This window comes from Colletotrichum destructivum, chromosome 7, assembly GCF_034447905.1.
Source record: "Colletotrichum destructivum chromosome 7, complete sequence".
NCBI lineage: Eukaryota > Fungi > Ascomycota > Sordariomycetes > Glomerellales > Glomerellaceae > Colletotrichum > Colletotrichum destructivum.
Window position 1 is genome coordinate 260,900 of NC_085902.1, and position 16,560 is coordinate 277,459.

The following is a 16,560-nucleotide window of genomic DNA, read 5'->3' on the forward strand; positions in this document are numbered from 1 at the left end:
TCTCCGAGTTCTCCATCCACCACTTCGCGAGAGACACAGCCGACAGTAGATAGGGACTGTGACTTTACGGAACGGGCGTGCTGTATTGCCCTTTTGACGGAAGGCGGCGTCGTGTGAATAAGCAGCAATGGCGACAATGGGCAGCCCACATCAGTGTCTCGGATGTTTTACCAAGTACTGCGAGGGCGGCCATACTTCAACCAGGTATCCGCATGCTGAGGCGAGATACACCGCGCTGCTAGCAGGCCTCGCTGGGTGGTCACTCTCACTCACTCACTGACACCCACTCACACACATACAGGCATAGGCACACCATCTGTAGCCAAAGCCTCTCGCACATGCCACGCTCGTGATGGCTCACGGGTGACCATTCTGGGCTCACGTCTGCCTCCGGGCGACCATTGTCATTACCCTTCGTCCCCTGGCCCGGTGGATCCATTGTTGTCCGACGGACATGGGAATCGAAAAGATCCCACCATCCAAATCGATCGAAGCCAAGAGCCGAGGCCAGTGAAGCAGACCCGCGCAACCCCAGGAGGCGCAAAAAGCAAAGAACGGTCATTCCTCACATGCTATAGACATCAAACATGCGATGGCCAATGAGTAGGCTTGCCTGCTGCAGCTGCCATGAGGACGAGTCTTTACCAACACGTAACCAACACCAACAGACCTCGAACGGTAGGACGGATGGGTGAAATGGCCGTCTTGCATCTGACCCCTTCTTCTGGCCCAATCCCCATCATTCCCCCCCATTCATCCACATTCGGCATCCCAACCCAAGCCTACGGAGAAACATAACCACTCCCCCTCCCTCTGGGTAGGTAGTGGTTTAGACCCCTCGGTCATCTATTGTGACCTATGAGCGAGTGTTCTTCTTGATGACACCCCCTTCCCCTGCGCCCCTCACCTCCGAGTGAGGAGAGGAACATAGTACATAGTACGTATGAAGGCTATGCACACACCTCTTTGACGAAATGCTGCATGTTCGTTGGCCTAAAGGATCGCAAGTCGAGAAGCTAAGACGGCGCCGACAGTGTTTCAATAAAGCGGAGACTTGCGAACGAAAATGACGGTTGTCCATTCGCAGCATTGCCTGGAAATACTGGAGATGATGGCATGGCTGGAGGGGGAGGGGAAAGAGGGAAAGGGGGGAAGGGGGATGCGGCGTTATGTCATGGCCTCAGGGCAGTCCTTGACTTGCTTCACACAGTGGGTACAGGCGACAAGTACTCTGTACCCGGGACCCAGATACAGATACGACACTCGATGCGATGAATCCATGGTGTAAATGAGGTACTTCGGAGGTACGTACCTTGACGTAGGTCGTGGAACAGGGTACGTATCGCTGGCATCACAGACGACGTAGTGTAAGTTGCATGGGTGGGCCCTCCCCTCCACTGCCTCTTGCTTTCCCTTTACAGCCAGCGCCCCACTGTAGTGAGCCTTTCACACGTCAAGGACTCATGGTCATCCATACCATGGTGTGCTTCCTGGAGACGCTCGCACTCTATTACATCGTGGTGGCCCCTTCCCTTCTCGTGAAGGCGACACTCCCAGAAATATAAGTTAACCAGTTCCCCCGATGTCCAACAGTCTTGAATTCCTCATCACTTCACACCAAATCACTTTCTTCCTCATTCGGTTCTAATAGACCTTGAAAGCTGTATTCATCCACTTGAGGCTTAACTCGATCAATACACTTCTATTACACCTACACATCTCACACACAGACATCTATCTACACATCCCCATCATCATGTCGACACAACATCAGAACAAGAAGGCCGTCCACTTCGGAGCCGGTAACATCGGCCGTGGCTTCGTCGCCTGCTTCCTCCACAACTCTGGCTACGAGGTTGTCTTCGCCGATGTTGCCGATGCTCTCATTGACAAGCTCAACGAGACCCCCTCATACCGTGTCATTGAGGTCGGCGCTGAGGGCACCAACGAGAACACTATCACAAACTACCGCGCCATCAACTCAAGAACTCACGAGGCCGACTTGGTCGAGGAGATTGCCACCGCCGACGTTGTCACGTGTTCCGTCGGCCCGAACATCCTGAAGTTCATCGCCCCGGTCATTGCCAAGGGTATTGACAAGCGACCCAGCAACCTGGCTCCTATCGCTGTCATTGCCTGCGAAAACGCCATTGGCGCCACCGACACCCTTGCTGAGCACATCAAGGACCCTCGCAACACTCCCGCCCACCGCTTGGAGGACCACCACGAGCGCGCTCGCTACGCCAACTCTGCCATCGACCGCATCGTCCCTGCTCAGGACCCCAACGCTGGCCTGGACGTCACCCTCGAGAAGTTTTACGAGTGGGTTGTCGAGCGCACTCCCTTCGAGGAGATCCCCAGCATCGAGGGCATCAACTGGGTTGATGAGCTTGCTCCCTTTATTGAGCGTAAGCTCTACACTGTCAACACTGGCCACGCTACTGCCGCCTACCACGGATACAACCGCAGCAAGCGCACTGTCTACGACGCTCTCCAGGACAAGGCCATCATGGCCGAGGTTCGCAAGGCGCTCGAGGAGACGAGCAACCTGATCATCAGCAAGCACGGCATTGACGAGAAGGCCCAGCGCGAATACGCTGCCAAGATCATTCGCCGCATTGGCAACCCCCATTTGGAGGATGCTGTCGAGCGCGTTGGCCGCGCTCCTCTCCGCAAACTCAGCCGCAAGGAGCGTTTTGTCGGCCCTGCGGCTGAGCTCGCCGAGAAGGGTCAGGACTGCTCCGCCCTGCTCCGCGCCGCCGAGATGGCTTTCCGCTTCCAGGATGTTGAGGGCGATGATGAGAGCAAGGAGCTATCCAAGCTCATGTCCGAGAACGGTCCCGAGGATGCTGTTACTAAGATCTGCGGTGTCCAGCCCTCGGAGAAGATCCACCCCATGCTTGTCGAGGTGGTTCGCAGAGTCCAGGCCGACAGCGAGGAATGACTAGCTGCAAAACTGTGACGAGTGTAACGATTTAACGGCATTGGGATTCTTCGGAGTTTAGCATATATCCTGGGATACAGGCGAGGCGTTTTGGAACTCATCTCATGGTAGCGCAGGTTTTTGCGTAACCACTTTTCAACAAATTACTCCAGCTTGACAGTTGGAAGTAGATATGTAGACATTGGACAGAATTTGAATTTCAAAATTCACATACATTAAACCAAGAAACTTGCCTAGTCACGCATCGTGATCTGTGAAGCAATTCATTTGGAAGCATATGACTCGCCTGGTGCGAATACGCTGTGTTACACTCCATCAATCATGATTAATGGTTTGCACCTTCGCAAAAAAAGCCACAACATTGTGACGTTTGTGAATCTGTAAATGTGAAATGCAATGAAGCCAATTCTGATCAATTCAACTTTGTATCTTAAAAACACTTCTCACCTTACCATGGTTGCGTCTCCCCGACTTGCTCTCATTCATCGTAAGCGGGAATGACATGGCATCTTGACAGTGGCGCAGAATGGCTCAGAATGGCGAAAAAGGTAGACATAGGCGTGGCTGACGAGCTGGGGACATGTGGCTGATGCCTCGAAAAAAGGGAGAAAGGCCGTTTACGTGGCTCAAAATGTCTGTGCCTTAGGCAAAAGCCACCTCACTCAGGCACCAATCAGCTCCTGAACCTCGCAGCGGTAGGGACACATCTGTTGAAGCTCCAAATACCGACTTGGCCAAAATTGCGACGGCCAACAGCTCTGGAAGCCATCAATTCCCACGACACACCCTCTCGAGGACATTCCCCCCTCCCGATTCTCCCTCCGCGACCGGCTTCCAGCTGCCTCTTCTGGTTCTATTGCGTCCTTTGAAATTGGCTGCACCGGAACGCATGATCCCCCCTGCTTGAACGCCGTCACCCAGCGCAAGAACACATACCCCACCCACTTCGCTTCTTCGAGGACAGCATCGCCTTTTCCGCAATTCTTCTCTCCCTTGCTTGGTATAACACATAGGTGGCCACGATGAAGGTCGACGTCAAGGTACGAGCCATCTCCAGTTCCAGGTTCCTGATCTTGCGCATTTGCATGAACGGGAGCTATTCGAAGGGGGGGGCAGTAGCCTTTCACAAGCTGCCGCACATTTGCAGCTTCCGCTAGTCCGTCCTCTCCTGAATAGCTTCAGTAGCTGACCTGGTGTTTTTGTCCAGCGACAATTGTTCGCCCGCAGCGAGCGGGTTAAGGGCATCGACTTCCATCCTCAAGAGCCATGGATCCTCACCACATTGTACAGCGGCCACGTCTACATCTGGTCGTACGAGACACAGCAGATCGTCAAGACGTTCGAGCTCACCGATGTGCCCGTCCGAGCCGGTCGATTCGTCGCGAGAAAGAACTGGATCGTCTGCGGCTCCGACGACTTCCAGATCCGCGTGTACAACTACAACACCTCGGAGAAGATCACCTCGTTCGAGGCTCACCCCGACTACATCCGCGCCATTGCCATCCACCCGACACAACCCTTCGTGCTGACCGCCTCCGATGACATGACGATCAAGCTGTGGGACTGGGAGAAGGGATGGAAGTGCGTCCAGGTCTTTGAGGGTCACGGACACTACGTGATGGGTCTCGCCATCAACCCCAAGGACACCAACACCTTCGCCTCGGCCTCCCTCGACCGCACCGTCAAGATCTGGAGCCTCGGCTCCGCGACGCCCAACTTCACCCTCGAGGCCCACGAGGCCAAGGGTGTCAACCACGTCGACTACTACCCCCATTCCGACAAGCCCTACCTCCTGACGACGTCCGACGACCGCACCGTCAAGGTCTGGGACTACACCACCAAGTCTCTCATCGCCACCCTCGAAGGCCACACGAATAACGTCTCGTTCGCGTGCTATCACCCCGAGCTGCCAGTTATCATTTCCGGTTCCGAAGACGGCACCATTAGGCTATGGCACGCCAACACGTACCGGTTCGAGCAGTCTTTGAACTACGGCCTGGAGCGCGCGTGGTGCGTCTCGTACCAGAAGGGCAAGCAGGGTGTGGCTGTCGGTTTCGACGATGGTGCCGTCGTCGTGAAGCTGGGCCGCGAAGAGCCCGCTGTGTCCATGGACGCGTCAGGAAAGCTCGTCTGGGCCCGCCACAATGAGGTTGTTTCTGCCATTATCAAGGGCGGAGGTATGTTGCGGCCTTCCCGGACACCTGCAGGTTTCGTTTACTGACCGAGTGCAGACGATACCATCAAGGACAACGAGCCCATCTCCCTGCCCGTCAAGGAGCTTGGCACCTGCGAGGTGTACCCGTCGACCCTGGTCCACAACCCGAACGGCCGCTTTGTCGCGGTCTGCGGAGACGGCGAGTACATCATCTACACGGCCCTGGCGTGGCGCAACAAGGCCTTCGGCTCCGCGCTGGACTTTGTGTGGGCGTCCAAGGAGAACACGAACGACTTCGCCATTCGGGAGTCGGCAACCAGCGTCAAGGTGTACAAGAACTTCGTCGAGAAGCCGGGCGGTCTTGATGTCGGTTTCCAGGCCGAGGGCTTGACTGGTGGCATTCTTCTTGGTGTGAAGGGCCAGGGCGGCATTTCCTTCTTTGACTGGCAGACGGGTGGCCTTGTCAGGCGCATCGAGGTCGAGCCTAGAGAGGTGTGTTGGCTGTTGTGTCTGCTGTCATCCTGAAGCTAACCTGGAATAGGTGTACTGGTCTGACAGCGGCGAACTGGTGGCCCTCGCTTGCGAGGACACCTTCTATGTCCTGCGCTTTTCGCGTGATGCCTACGTCGAGGGCGTTCAGAGTGGTCAGATTGACGAGGATGGTGTTGAGTCGGCTTTCGAGGTCATCACCGACATCAACGAGAGGTATTTTTTGCTCCGTGGTACTTGTTTATCCGCAAACCAGGCTCGAGACTAACACGAGGACAGCGTGCGAACGGGAGAGTGGGTTGGCGACTGCTTCCTCTACACTAACAGCACCAACCGCCTGAACTACCTCGTCGGCGACCAGACGTACACCGTGTCCCATTTCGACCAGTCCATGTACATCTTGGGCTACATCCAGCGCGACTCAAGGATCTACCTGGCCGACAAGGATGTTGGTGTCACTTCGTTCGCGCTCTCGCTGCCCGTTCTCGAGTACCAAACCCTGGTCCTTCGCGACGAGATGGAAACTGCGCAAGAGCTTCTGCCCACCATCCCTGCAGACCAGCTTAACAAGATCGCGCGCTTCTTGGAGGGCCAAGGCCACAAGGAGCTGGCGCTGGAGGTCGCCACGGATCCCGAGCACAAGTTCGAGTTGGCCCTCGGCCTGGGCCAGCTGGACACCGCCCTCGACCTCGCCAGGGAAGCAGACGTCGAGCACAAGTGGAAGACTGTGGGAGACGCTGCCCTTGCCGGATGGCAGGTGACAGTGGCGCAAGAGTGCTTCACGCACGCAAAGGACCTGGGTTCGCTGCTCCTGCTCTACTCCTCCACGTCGGACCGCAGCGGCCTTTCGAAACTGGCCGAGCAGGCGCAGGAGGCTGGCGCCCACAATGTTGCCTTCAGCTGCAAGTGGCTGCTGGGCGACGTCGCCGGCTGCGTTGAGATCCTCACCAAGACTGGCCGGTTAGCCGAGGCCGTCCTGTTCTCGCAAACATACAAGCCCAGCGTGACGGCGGATGTCGTCAAGGAATGGAAGGAGAGCCTTGAGAAGAGCAAGAAGGGTCGCGTCTCCAAGATGATTGGTGTACCGGTGGAGGACGAAGAGCTGTTCCCCGAGTGGGACGAGTGGCTCCAGCTCGAGAAGCAGGGCGGCGCAGCGCCTGAGGTCGCCGAGATCAAGGAGGTCAACGGAACAGAATCCCCCGAGGTTGCCGAGGAAGTGGAAGAGGCCGAGGAGGACGAGGAGGACGAGGAGGAGGCTGACGACAAGGAGGTCGAGACGGAAGAAGACGAGAAGTAGGAAGCTTTGTCCTCGGTGTCTCAAAACGCAATTTGATTAGGGACGGTGCGGGGATCGTAAAAGGCCTTAGATGTCGAAAGTTTTGGTCCTGCCTCGACGGGCGTTGACGGTAATGATCATGCCTTGCAAATAAATGGAAGCTGTTTTTCGCGTCTCGTCTGTTGTTATCAATGGTGATGCTGCCAATTTGGCTTCAATGTTTTCAGAGTCCCCAGGGATCTGACTACCAATGATGCAAGCCGGGCCATGATTCCTTCAGTGACGATCAATTCTAAGCGAGAGCCTAGTTGTCTATTTGTCGTACCTCGTTGATTCGATGTATAGCTTCCGTTTCCATAGAATAATTTTGTTCAAGTCCCAACTTACTGCCTTTTGTCTGGTATATTTGAACTCCAAGAAAGGATCGACAGCTATGCGAAGTGACATAAAGAAACTACACTGACGGCGTTTTCACTTTTCTAGACGGCCTTTCCTCCCCATTGCTTCTTGGATGAGCTTGGTGCTTGATGTATTCACGACCACGGCACTCCCGCCCTCTTTCTCCAAGTCTAAGACGTCGCATGTGCTTGAAAGCCAAACGCTGGTTCTCCGAAGGGGAGATGATGCTTGCTATGGAGACTGCACATGTGGAGGGAGAGTATCGCGTGGGACTTTTAGCAAAGCCACTTACACACACTGTCACCTCTCCGGACTCCTCACCAGGTTGGGTCGTCAATACACCAAGTTGACCTCGCCCTTGGAAGCCGTCCTCAAAGCCCAGTCCTCGAGCCGGTCGAGCCCCCAGATGCACGTGAACAGGTGCCTCGCGAACTCGTCCACCTCGGCGGCCGCCGCGTTGCGGAATATCCTCTCCCCGTCCCCCGACTGCACGAAGAAGTCGCCGTCGCCGAGTCCGTCGCCGGCACCGGCAGCAAGGTCGCGTCGGAGCGCCGCCCACCGCGGGGCCGAGGGCGCGTCCCACAGGCCGGCGCGGGCGGTGAAGAGGGAGCCGCCGGGGCACACGCCCCACTGGCCCTTGAGGGCTTTGTAGACGCCGATGGTGCAGCCGACGACGATCCAGGTGCGCCGGATGGACTCGGAGAGCACCCAGAGGTTCCAGGCTACGAGGTCCGACTCGTACGTGCTCTCCAGACCGGCAGTCTCGGTCCTTGCGGCGTCGGCGGCGGGGGGTGAGAACGAGGCCGAGGAGGTGGGGTTGCTGGGACAAAAATTGGAGTGAGCGGGCATCCAGCCGCGCGCGAGAGTGGTCACGTCCGCGATGGCGGAGTCCCAGAGCTGTCTGCTCCAGAGGTCGAGGACGGGGAGGTGGGACTCGGCGGCGGCGCGCTGGCTGACGTCGCCGTCGTAGAGGCGGAGGACGGTGTAGACGTGCAGCGCGTGGACGCGGGCGAGGTGGTCGCGCGTCTCGAGCGGCATGGGGGGGTTGGCGGCGCCGGCGGCGACGAGGGCGGCGGCGCGCTCGTCGAGGATACGGTGGACAAAAGCCTCGTTCTGGGGCGTCTTGTGGTGGCAGGCGGCGGCGGTGGTGAAGGCGTCCTGGACGCAGGCGGGGAAGTGGCCGCCCTCGGCGTAGAGGGCGCGGTGGATGAAGGGGTTGTGGCCCTGCGTGGCCCAGCGGCGGACCCAGGCCTGCAGGCCACGGTTGAAGTTGGTCATGACGGCGGCCGGGTAGGCGTCGTGGGCCGGGACGGGCCAGTGTTCGATGCGCCAGCTGGAGGGGGCGAGGAACCACCTGCTCTCGGCGAGGGAGGTCTCGGCCGCGGTCGGCTGGCTGTGCTGCGGTTTGTTGTTGTTGTTGTGTGTCTGCCGGGAGGATTCGGAGGATTCCTGCGGCGGCGGGTGTCTGGCGGGTGCGGGCGACGGTCCGGTGAGGCCCGACGACGACGACGCGGGTTGAAGGCCGAGGGTGGTCGTGGACGTGAAGTCCAGGTTCAACCAGGGCATGCTCCCCCAGATCCCGGCGGCGAGAGACCCGGCATCGAATTCCAGGGCATCGGCCATCGTGGTGGCATCGTTGGATTGATGTTGCTGCTGCTGCGTAGGGGTATCAAGGAATGGCCTGTCGTGATGGAGAGGGCGACGTCTCTTTGTGACGGGGTACTGGCAGTCCACATCCCTGTCATCGCAGCGGGTACACATCGGGAGCCTCTTGTCGCAACGGCGTTTGGACTCCGTGCAGGCTAGGCAGGCCTTCTGCTTGTCGAGCCGAGCCATGTTTTCCCTGGAGTCTGTCTTGGGCCACGATAAGCTGGTGCGGAACACTGCGTGCGGGTGTCTCAGTCTGTGCTTGTGGATGAGTGAGTGTCTGTCGTCGTATGCTTGCCGGAATTTGTCATCGAGTGACGTTGGAAATCCAGCCAACGTTGACGTTATCGAAGCAAGCGACGGGGAGGACCAATCACACAAAGCGAGAACCGAACGAAGGATTCCTGCTGGAGGTGGTGGTGTCGTAGGATGTAGGTTGATGACATTTGTCAGCCGTGAGATTATGCGGGCGCGGCGGTGGGTGTAAGCAAGCCGGCCCCACACAGACCGATCCGGTGCGGGCGGGTCCTTGCGGGTGTTTTGCGGGTTTCGGGCGGAAGACTTGCGGGAGGCTTGCGGGCTGCCGCAGCGGAACGTCGATCGGGTTTCTTGCGGGGCATGACACAACCGTAGTAGTAGTAGTGTTAGGATCACCGCAGGGGAAACGTCTCTCTATTCTGCTTACCGAACCGGTGAATCAATGACAAAACATTGATTACGCCTTCGCCTGGTGCTTATACACCCGCATAACGTTTTCACGTCCCGGGCCGTTGGGCAGAAGAAGTATAAGAGAATGGACTATTCGTTGAATGTTTGAGAAAAGGAATTACAGCACCAACATCTTCTTCATCAATCACCAGACGAAAAAAGTGACATCCAGCTCTTTGCCTTTGAAAGCATTACAAGTCCCTTCCATCTCAAGCAGAACACTTACACAACTTCCCCCCGCCCAAACGTTCGCCATGGACGCAGCCATCGCCGCCGCCGCCGCCGCCGAAGCCGCCTTGAAGTCGACCTCCCCCTTTGAGACAGGAATCACCTTCACAAAGACGATCCACAGAGAGCCGTACCCAACCATCTCCCCCTCCCGCCCCGAGCTCTCCCAGGCCGGCCGCACCGTCCTCATCACCGGCGGCTCCATTGGCATTGGCTTCGCCATCGCCAAGGGCTTCAGCCAGGCCGGGGCCAAGCGGGTCATCATCCTCGGCCGCCGCCAGAACCTGGTCGAGGAGGCCGTATCGGACCTCCGGAAGGAGTATCCCAAGGTCCAGTTCGACGGGCTCTCGAGCGACGTGGACGACCTCGCCGACACCGAGAAGCTGTGGAAGGGTTTCGAGGAGGACGGCACCGTCATCGACGTCCTCGTCCTCAACGCCGCCAAGATCTCGACCGGCGGTGCCATCCTGGCGCTTGGGAGGGACGATGTGTGGAGCTCCTACACCATGAACGTCCGCTCGCTGCTGGACCTCACGGAGAGGTTCTACAAGCAGAAGAACGGCGGTGGTCGTCAAAAGGTGCGGCTTTCTATCTATCTAACAGGGGAGGGGCAATGCCCCGGCAGCAACACAATACTAACCATTCGCCCCGCAGTTCCTCGTCAACGTGTCCACCGAGGCCACCCATAACTTCACCAAATCAGGCCCGTGGCCGGCCTACAGCGCCAGCAAGAACGCCGGGACGATTCTGATCCAGCTGATCGCCAAGGACACGCCGCCGGAGGAGATGCAGGTCGTCAACTTCCATCCGGGGGTGGTGCGGACCTCGGCCTTCATCAACGCGGGCATCCCTGAGGATTTCTATCCGTTTGACACTGGTACGCCCTCTCTCTCTCAGAGAAAAATGAAAGCAGTCTGGTTCAGTTTCGACCTCATGCTAACAATCCTGGTGCTTTGTAGCGAGCCTGGGCGGGAACTTTGCGGTCTGGGCCGCGTCTGAGGAGGCGCGCTTTTTGCACGGCCGTTTCGTCTGGGCCAAGTGGGACGTCGAGGAGCTGAAAACGGGCGAAATCGGGGAGAAGATCCGGAAGAACGACCACTACCTCAAGGTGGGTGTTGTCGGACTTCAAGAGTAAGCATCTGGTGTGCTGGAACCACAGTGTATCGCAAGGTGACCTGGTTGGTATAACGTTCGCAGGGAGTGGTACGTTGGATATAAGTAGTCACGAAAAGTGCAACAAGTTGACTGGATTTGGGTTTCTATTATTACACTATGCTACCGACATAAACTGTTTTGAGATCTTTGGCTAGTCTGTGAGCTACAATGCTTTGTCCCGTTTGTTTGCATAATATCTTTGCTTCAACCCAGAGGACAGTGAGCATCTTGGTCGAACGAGCAAGTCATAGAGCACTTTTCAAATTATTACGTGAGTCTAGATGATTGACATGTGTAACGAAAACATAAGAGCAGTTCTGTCAGCTGCTAAACTACGTAAGAATTCTCATCTTTCCTAGTAATTGAGTTGAAGTAATAAGTAGGTGAACTAATTAATTTCTATTGTAGATGTTTTATCAACTAAATTGGCTCTGATTCTGTTTTTTTTTTAAAAATTGATTCGTGAGCAAACATGTCGTCCCTTCTTCTATGAGTAACCATTATGCGTTTTGCAACCCCAACATCGAACTCCCTTGTAACACTGGTAAACACCGCCCTAGTTTGGGTTTACTGTGCTGTTTCTTACACACATAGTTGTTTGCCGCGTTCCGTAAATAAAGGTAGGAATTCGATAAAGCTTGCTTCAACAAAGAGTTCGGCCATGGTCAGCACTTGCGGCTTTTGGCCTTTTCCTAGCCTCCCGTCAAGCCACAGCCGCAGCAAGGAAGAAACTCAGTAGGAGACGCTGAGGGATAGAAGGCTCCCAGAAGAGACCTCAGACCCTACCCTACAAGAGAGTAACAAAACTAAGTGAATTGCGTTTCCAGAGGCCCAGCCTCACCCAGTTGTAGTGCATTACCAGAGGTAGCATACAACGGTCACCAGTGCCGCTGCGAGCTGTAGCACAGCCGGCGCTGCTGCGGGCATTCCCGCACTCGCCGCGCCACTCGAGATGGTCCCCGTGGGTACGGATGTAGCGGTGACAAGGAGCGTTCCTGTAGCGACGGAGGTGGAGGGAGGCTCAACCGTCTCGCTGGCATTGCCGGAACTGTCCAAATGTCAGCTTGGGTCCGGTACGAGGTGGCTAACGCTCCTTTTGAAGGGGGAACACACAGTAAATTCTCAATTATCGCATCAGTTGAATACTGTCTGAAAGCGACGAAGCTGCCGTTCTCCTGGAGATGATGTGGTTAGCGGCTCGCCCGTCGTTGGGTACGTGGAAAGGGTTAGGAGGGGGGAGCAGACCTTGGGGATGTACTCGGGGAAGCCATCCTCAATTTGCTTGAGCGTGCCCCATGATACTTCTCCGTCGATGTCGTAGGACTGATTCGACCAACTCGATCCGTTGACGGAAGAGTAGATGAGAGGAGCGTAGTCTTGGTCGTCGTTGGGGTGCGCGGTGGTGTTGGAGTTTGAATGGGCGAGGAGGGTGGTGAACTGGTTGATGAAGCCGTACCCGATGCTGGGCGTCACCGTCACTGCGTTGGTCAAGATTGACATGAGACGAAGAGCCGAATAGGCGACGTCGACGTCCTCCCAGTTTTCGACATCAGCAGTTCCGGGGTTCTGATTGTAACTGCGTCGCTGTTAGCACCCAGCACAGCAGGCCCTTTTGGTAAAGAAAGAGGTAAGAGAAGGAGAAATGGACGACGAGACTTACGGCCATGCGCCGACATGGATGTTCGGTAGCTGGGCCTGTATGTTGAAGGTCATGGTGGGCTGTCATCTCATCGTCAGCTGTTACGCGCGTCAAGACAACGGGGGGGGGGGCATCTCCTTTTCGGATAGCCAAGGAAACCCACGCGAAGATGTTCCCAGCACTGCAGCATACCGACGCGCCCGATCTTGGTGTCGACCACCATCAGCCCGTCATCGCTGCCGTCGGACCAGAGTCCCCTCTCCGTGCCGGATGGCCTAAGCTTGCGACGGTTGATGAGCACCTCGCCCTCGGGGCCGAGGAGCGCCTGGGACATGTAAATGAAGTCTCCCGCGCGTTCGCTGAAGCCGAAGGAGACGTAGATGGCATTCTCGCGAGCGGCGTCTCGCAAGGCCTTCCACTCGTCGGAGTCGACCACCAAGGAGTTGGCGACGTACTCCTCGACAAGGGGAAACATCCACTTGGCTTCAAGAGACTTGGGATACCTGGCGCAACCGTAAGCGACTTTTGAAGGTTCATTTTGGGGATGTATTTGGCATGGACGATGCTTAGATGGTAGCGGCGCATTACTTACCCAGGGAACCAGAGCTCAGGGAAAGCCACGAGGTCGGCCCCGTTTCCGCGCGCCTCGGCGATCAACTTGGTGCCGTATTCGACGGTCGCCTTCAGGTCAAAATGGCCATCGGTCCAGTTCTTGTTGCCCACGGGCAGTGGCCATCCTGCAGGGGCCGCGACCACGGCGGACAGAGTGATGTTGGACTTGTCAAAGGTGCGAGCCGCCATGATGTTGACTGCGGAGGTTGGACTGGAGACGGAAATCTCGTTCTTAGGGAAGAAGCTGGTCTAAGGAACTGTCACCGAAGGGCCCGGGAAACGATGTGAAGTCGAGATGATTCTGTCTACACAATGAGAGGAGACGCAGAGTATCAGCACCGCTTTTTAAGGACGCCCAAGCCGCCATGTCTCCATCGACCATCTCGGTGGATTCATCGACGTCGTGTGAGGAGCCAACGATACTGCACGAGTTGATCTGCCTTGAGCTGACCCAGTCTCCCAATCTTCGAAATTGCCAGCGTAGGCAGGGGTCTAGGAAGGCGTCATCAACCATCCCAGCCACGTAGAGATAGCCTCAGATACTGAAGCAGTGATACGCGTCAGTGATATTTACGTAACTATCTAGGAAGTAGATTGATGTTGCACCGCGATACACAAATCAACGAGATCCTCGCTGGTAACAAACACCGACGCCACAGCAATGGCTAGCTAGGGGTCTGTCGGGGTTCGGGACGCTGGACTGGAGGTCATCACGTTTCCAGAGGTCGAGGGACTTCGGGTCGTTCCCGATACCTCTGACTTTGACTAATTAGACTGCGTCGTCCCCACGCCAAGATCTAGCCCACACACCCCACGATCGGGGTTTGAACTGTGGCCCGGGAAGTTCCCGAGGCGGACCCCAGCGTTGTAAGTGGCGCTAGGGGGGTGCTTATCGCAGGATATTTCGTGGGTTGTGTGAACATTCTCCAGCAACTTGACCTGGCGTGGCACTGGTTGAGGGCATGAAGTGCAGTAAAGAGATAGCAACGAGCGGCAGCCGATATGACGAAGCGTATCGACAAATTTGAGATCGAGATAGATAGTAGGGATTATTGCATCGCGGCAGCCGGTTTCCAAACATGAAATCCAAAGCAGATACGTTCGGCCGGACTTTCGTGTTGGTTTGGATGTCTTCAAAAGTTCGCCATCCAAGCACCAAACAGTAAAGGTCCCCGGGACACACGCCAATTTGTTGTCGTCAACCGTTATCTAGCCAACAGATAACTATAGACAGCATGAAGTTGATCAGCATCCTCGTGGGTGTAAGTGCCCTTGCTGCCGGAGTTCACTTTGACGGCAACGCCACGTCTTATTATCCCACGACGCTCGGCTCCCTCAACCTTCTCGAGGCATCTGCCAAAGATGTTTCCGACGCGTTGGCATCGGGCAAAGTCACATCCGGGGCGCTTGTCAAGGCATACCTGGCGCGCATCGAAGCCCACAACCACAAAGGTAGGGAGGGCGCAGTTGGTCCGCCACGAGAGCACCCGTGAAATCCGCTTAGCTGACACGTACGTTACGTCGCAGGGCTGCACTTGAACGCCATCATCGAGTCCGCTCCGTTCGAGAACGTCTATGCTATCGCCACAGCTCTCGACGCGGAAAGGGCTGCCGGCATCGTCAGGAGCCCGCTGCATGGCGTTCCGATCATAATCAAGGACAGTGAGTCTTGCATAACCCTGACGTACTGCGGGTGCTGGCATGTCTGGCTGACATCGTGCTACAATAGATTACGACACAGACGTGGAGCTGGGGATGAATACCACTGCGGGATCCTTCATCTTATATCATGCTGCCGGCGACGTGGTGGGCGACGCTTTCGTTGTCAAGAGGCTCCGTGACGCTGGAGCTATCATCCTCGCCAAAAGCAGTCTCATGGTGGTAATTAAGCCGTGATCCCTAACTTGTATCTTGTTCGGGGAGAGTCACCGACTAATCCTTTCTAGTGGTCGGGCATATCCGGAGTGGATGCGTCTGCTTGGAGTCCGAGAGGGGGCCAGGTCTCGTCGCCCTACGTGCGAGGTGGTTTCGCCGCTGGAGGAGATCCGGGAGGCAGCTCTTCCGGCTCCGGGGCCGGGGTCTCCGCCGGCTTTGCCCCGCTTGCCCTGGGCTCGGATACCGAAGGAAGCATCGTCGGACCGTCCGGCAGAGGCGCCCTCTTCGGGCTTCGGCCGTCCACCGGCATGACGAGTCGAACCGGCGTTGTCCCAATCTCCTCGTCCGTGGATACCACAGGGCCAATGGGCAAGAGTGCGTGGGATGTTGCCGTGAGCCTCGACATCATGGCCGCTTTCGACCGTGACGACCCGTACACCGGGCCCGCCCAGGAGTCTCGCCCGGAGAACTACACGCAGTTCCTCCAACCGGATGGATTCTCGGGGCTGCGTGTCGGCATTATCCGAGACCCGTTCTTCCGTAACGAAACCACGAGAGAAATTGCGATTGTCGAGGCGTTTGACAAGGCACTGACGCAGTTCTCCTCCCTCGGAGCGACCGTCTTGGAGACGCCACTGCCGCACCCTGAGCAGTGGAACTACACATTCGTCGGCGCCGCTCAGCGAGCCAATAACGGAACCATCTTGATACGTGAGTTTTGGACATTGGGCTTCCATTCCGTCACGGCTCAGAAGAGGCCCCCCATCCCCCTGCTCTCTGTTGACACGGCTGGTTCTCCCAGAGTACGACGTAAAGGCGGACCTCGCGGCTTACCTCCGAACGCGTCGTCGAAACTCGACAATCGAGAGCCTGGAGGACATCATCAACGCAGGCGCCCGCTACTTCGCAGAGGAGTACCCGGAAGACAAGTGCTGCTTCCCCACGTTCGTGGCGGCCGATCAGGTCGGCGATAGGGGGACTTCTGGGGAATACTGGCTGGCCAAGCAGACGCAAGAGCGCCTGCACGAGGAGGGCCCGGCCGTCCTGTTTGAAAAGTACAACCTTGACGTGATTGCGATCCCGACCGACTTTGACGCCTCGCGTATGGGGGCCGTCTGCCGTCTTCCCGTCGGAACGGCACCTCTCGGATACGACGACATTGGACTCCCCTTTGGGATAGCGTTCATCGGGAAGAGATACGACGAGGGGTCTGTGATCCGAGCAATGTCCGCCTACGAGGCTCACTTCCCTCCCCGCCAGGTTCCGTCCCTGTTGAAGTAGGATACGACACAACCCAAAGTTTATATGCCGTTTCAGTCTACATATCACAGTCTCTGGATCAACATAGAGATTAGATAGTGCCATCAGTTACGCAAAGCTATAAAGGGTGTGCCAAAGGTGGTGAGAAGCTTGCCGATATCTAACTAAAGGAA

The 16,560-nt window shown here is 56.8% G+C and overlaps 7 protein-coding genes across 7 annotated transcripts; 4 read left to right on the plus strand and 3 right to left on the minus strand.

Moving 5' to 3' along the window:
- Positions 1-856: 856 nt before the first annotated feature.
- On the minus strand, positions 857-1,090 carry CDEST_10608 (uncharacterized protein; the record flags this gene model as incomplete). Its single annotated transcript, XM_062926764.1, has 1 exon — positions 857-1,090. One exon carries the CDS (start codon positions 1,088-1,090, stop codon positions 857-859), a length of 234 nt encoding a protein of 77 aa, XP_062782815.1.
- Positions 1,091-1,567: 477 nt separating this feature from the next.
- Positions 1,568-3,175, plus strand: CDEST_10609 (Putative mannitol dehydrogenase, 6-phosphogluconate dehydrogenase-like domain superfamily). Its single transcript, XM_062926765.1, has one exon. The coding sequence runs from the start codon at positions 1,757-1,759 to the stop codon at positions 2,942-2,944; it is 1,188 nt and encodes a 395-aa protein (XP_062782816.1). The 5' UTR covers positions 1,568-1,756; the 3' UTR covers positions 2,945-3,175.
- Positions 3,176-3,668: 493 nt separating this feature from the next.
- CDEST_10610 (Putative coatomer, WD associated region, WD40/YVTN repeat-like-containing domain superfamily) lies at positions 3,669-7,037 on the plus strand. Its single transcript, XM_062926766.1, has 5 exons — positions 3,669-3,984; positions 4,152-5,121; positions 5,176-5,591; positions 5,641-5,804; positions 5,868-7,037. Exons 1-5 carry the CDS (start codon positions 3,967-3,969, stop codon positions 6,883-6,885), a joined length of 2,586 nt encoding a protein of 861 aa, XP_062782817.1. The 5' UTR covers positions 3,669-3,966; the 3' UTR covers positions 6,886-7,037.
- A 559-nt stretch (positions 7,038-7,596) lies between these two features.
- CDEST_10611 (Putative zn(2)Cys(6) fungal-type DNA-binding domain-containing protein) lies at positions 7,597-9,099 on the minus strand (the record flags this gene model as incomplete). The annotated part of the gene is made up of 1 exon (XM_062926767.1): positions 7,597-9,099. One exon carries the CDS (start codon positions 9,097-9,099, stop codon positions 7,597-7,599), a length of 1,503 nt encoding a protein of 500 aa, XP_062782818.1.
- Positions 9,100-9,780: 681 nt separating this feature from the next.
- Positions 9,781-11,129, plus strand: CDEST_10612 (Putative short-chain dehydrogenase/reductase SDR, NAD(P)-binding domain superfamily). Its single transcript, XM_062926768.1, has 3 exons — positions 9,781-10,424; positions 10,501-10,723; positions 10,806-11,129. Exons 1-3 carry the CDS (start codon positions 9,873-9,875, stop codon positions 10,979-10,981), a joined length of 951 nt encoding a protein of 316 aa, XP_062782819.1. The 5' UTR covers positions 9,781-9,872; the 3' UTR covers positions 10,982-11,129.
- Positions 11,130-11,856: 727 nt separating this feature from the next.
- CDEST_10613 (Putative carbon-nitrogen hydrolase, nitrilase/Cyanide hydratase) lies at positions 11,857-13,441 on the minus strand (the record flags this gene model as incomplete). Its single annotated transcript, XM_062926769.1, has 5 exons — positions 11,857-12,030; positions 12,148-12,577; positions 12,662-12,720; positions 12,804-13,143; positions 13,233-13,441. The coding sequence occupies 5 exons, from the start codon at positions 13,439-13,441 to the stop codon at positions 11,857-11,859; spliced, it is 1,212 nt and encodes a 403-aa protein (XP_062782820.1).
- A 1,046-nt stretch (positions 13,442-14,487) lies between these two features.
- Positions 14,488-16,408, plus strand: CDEST_10614 (Putative amidase signature domain-containing protein; the record flags this gene model as incomplete). The annotated part of the gene is made up of 5 exons (XM_062926770.1): positions 14,488-14,722; positions 14,780-14,914; positions 14,982-15,133; positions 15,199-15,838; positions 15,930-16,408. 5 exons carry the CDS (start codon positions 14,488-14,490, stop codon positions 16,406-16,408), a joined length of 1,641 nt encoding a protein of 546 aa, XP_062782821.1.
- Positions 16,409-16,560: the final 152 nt, after the last annotated feature.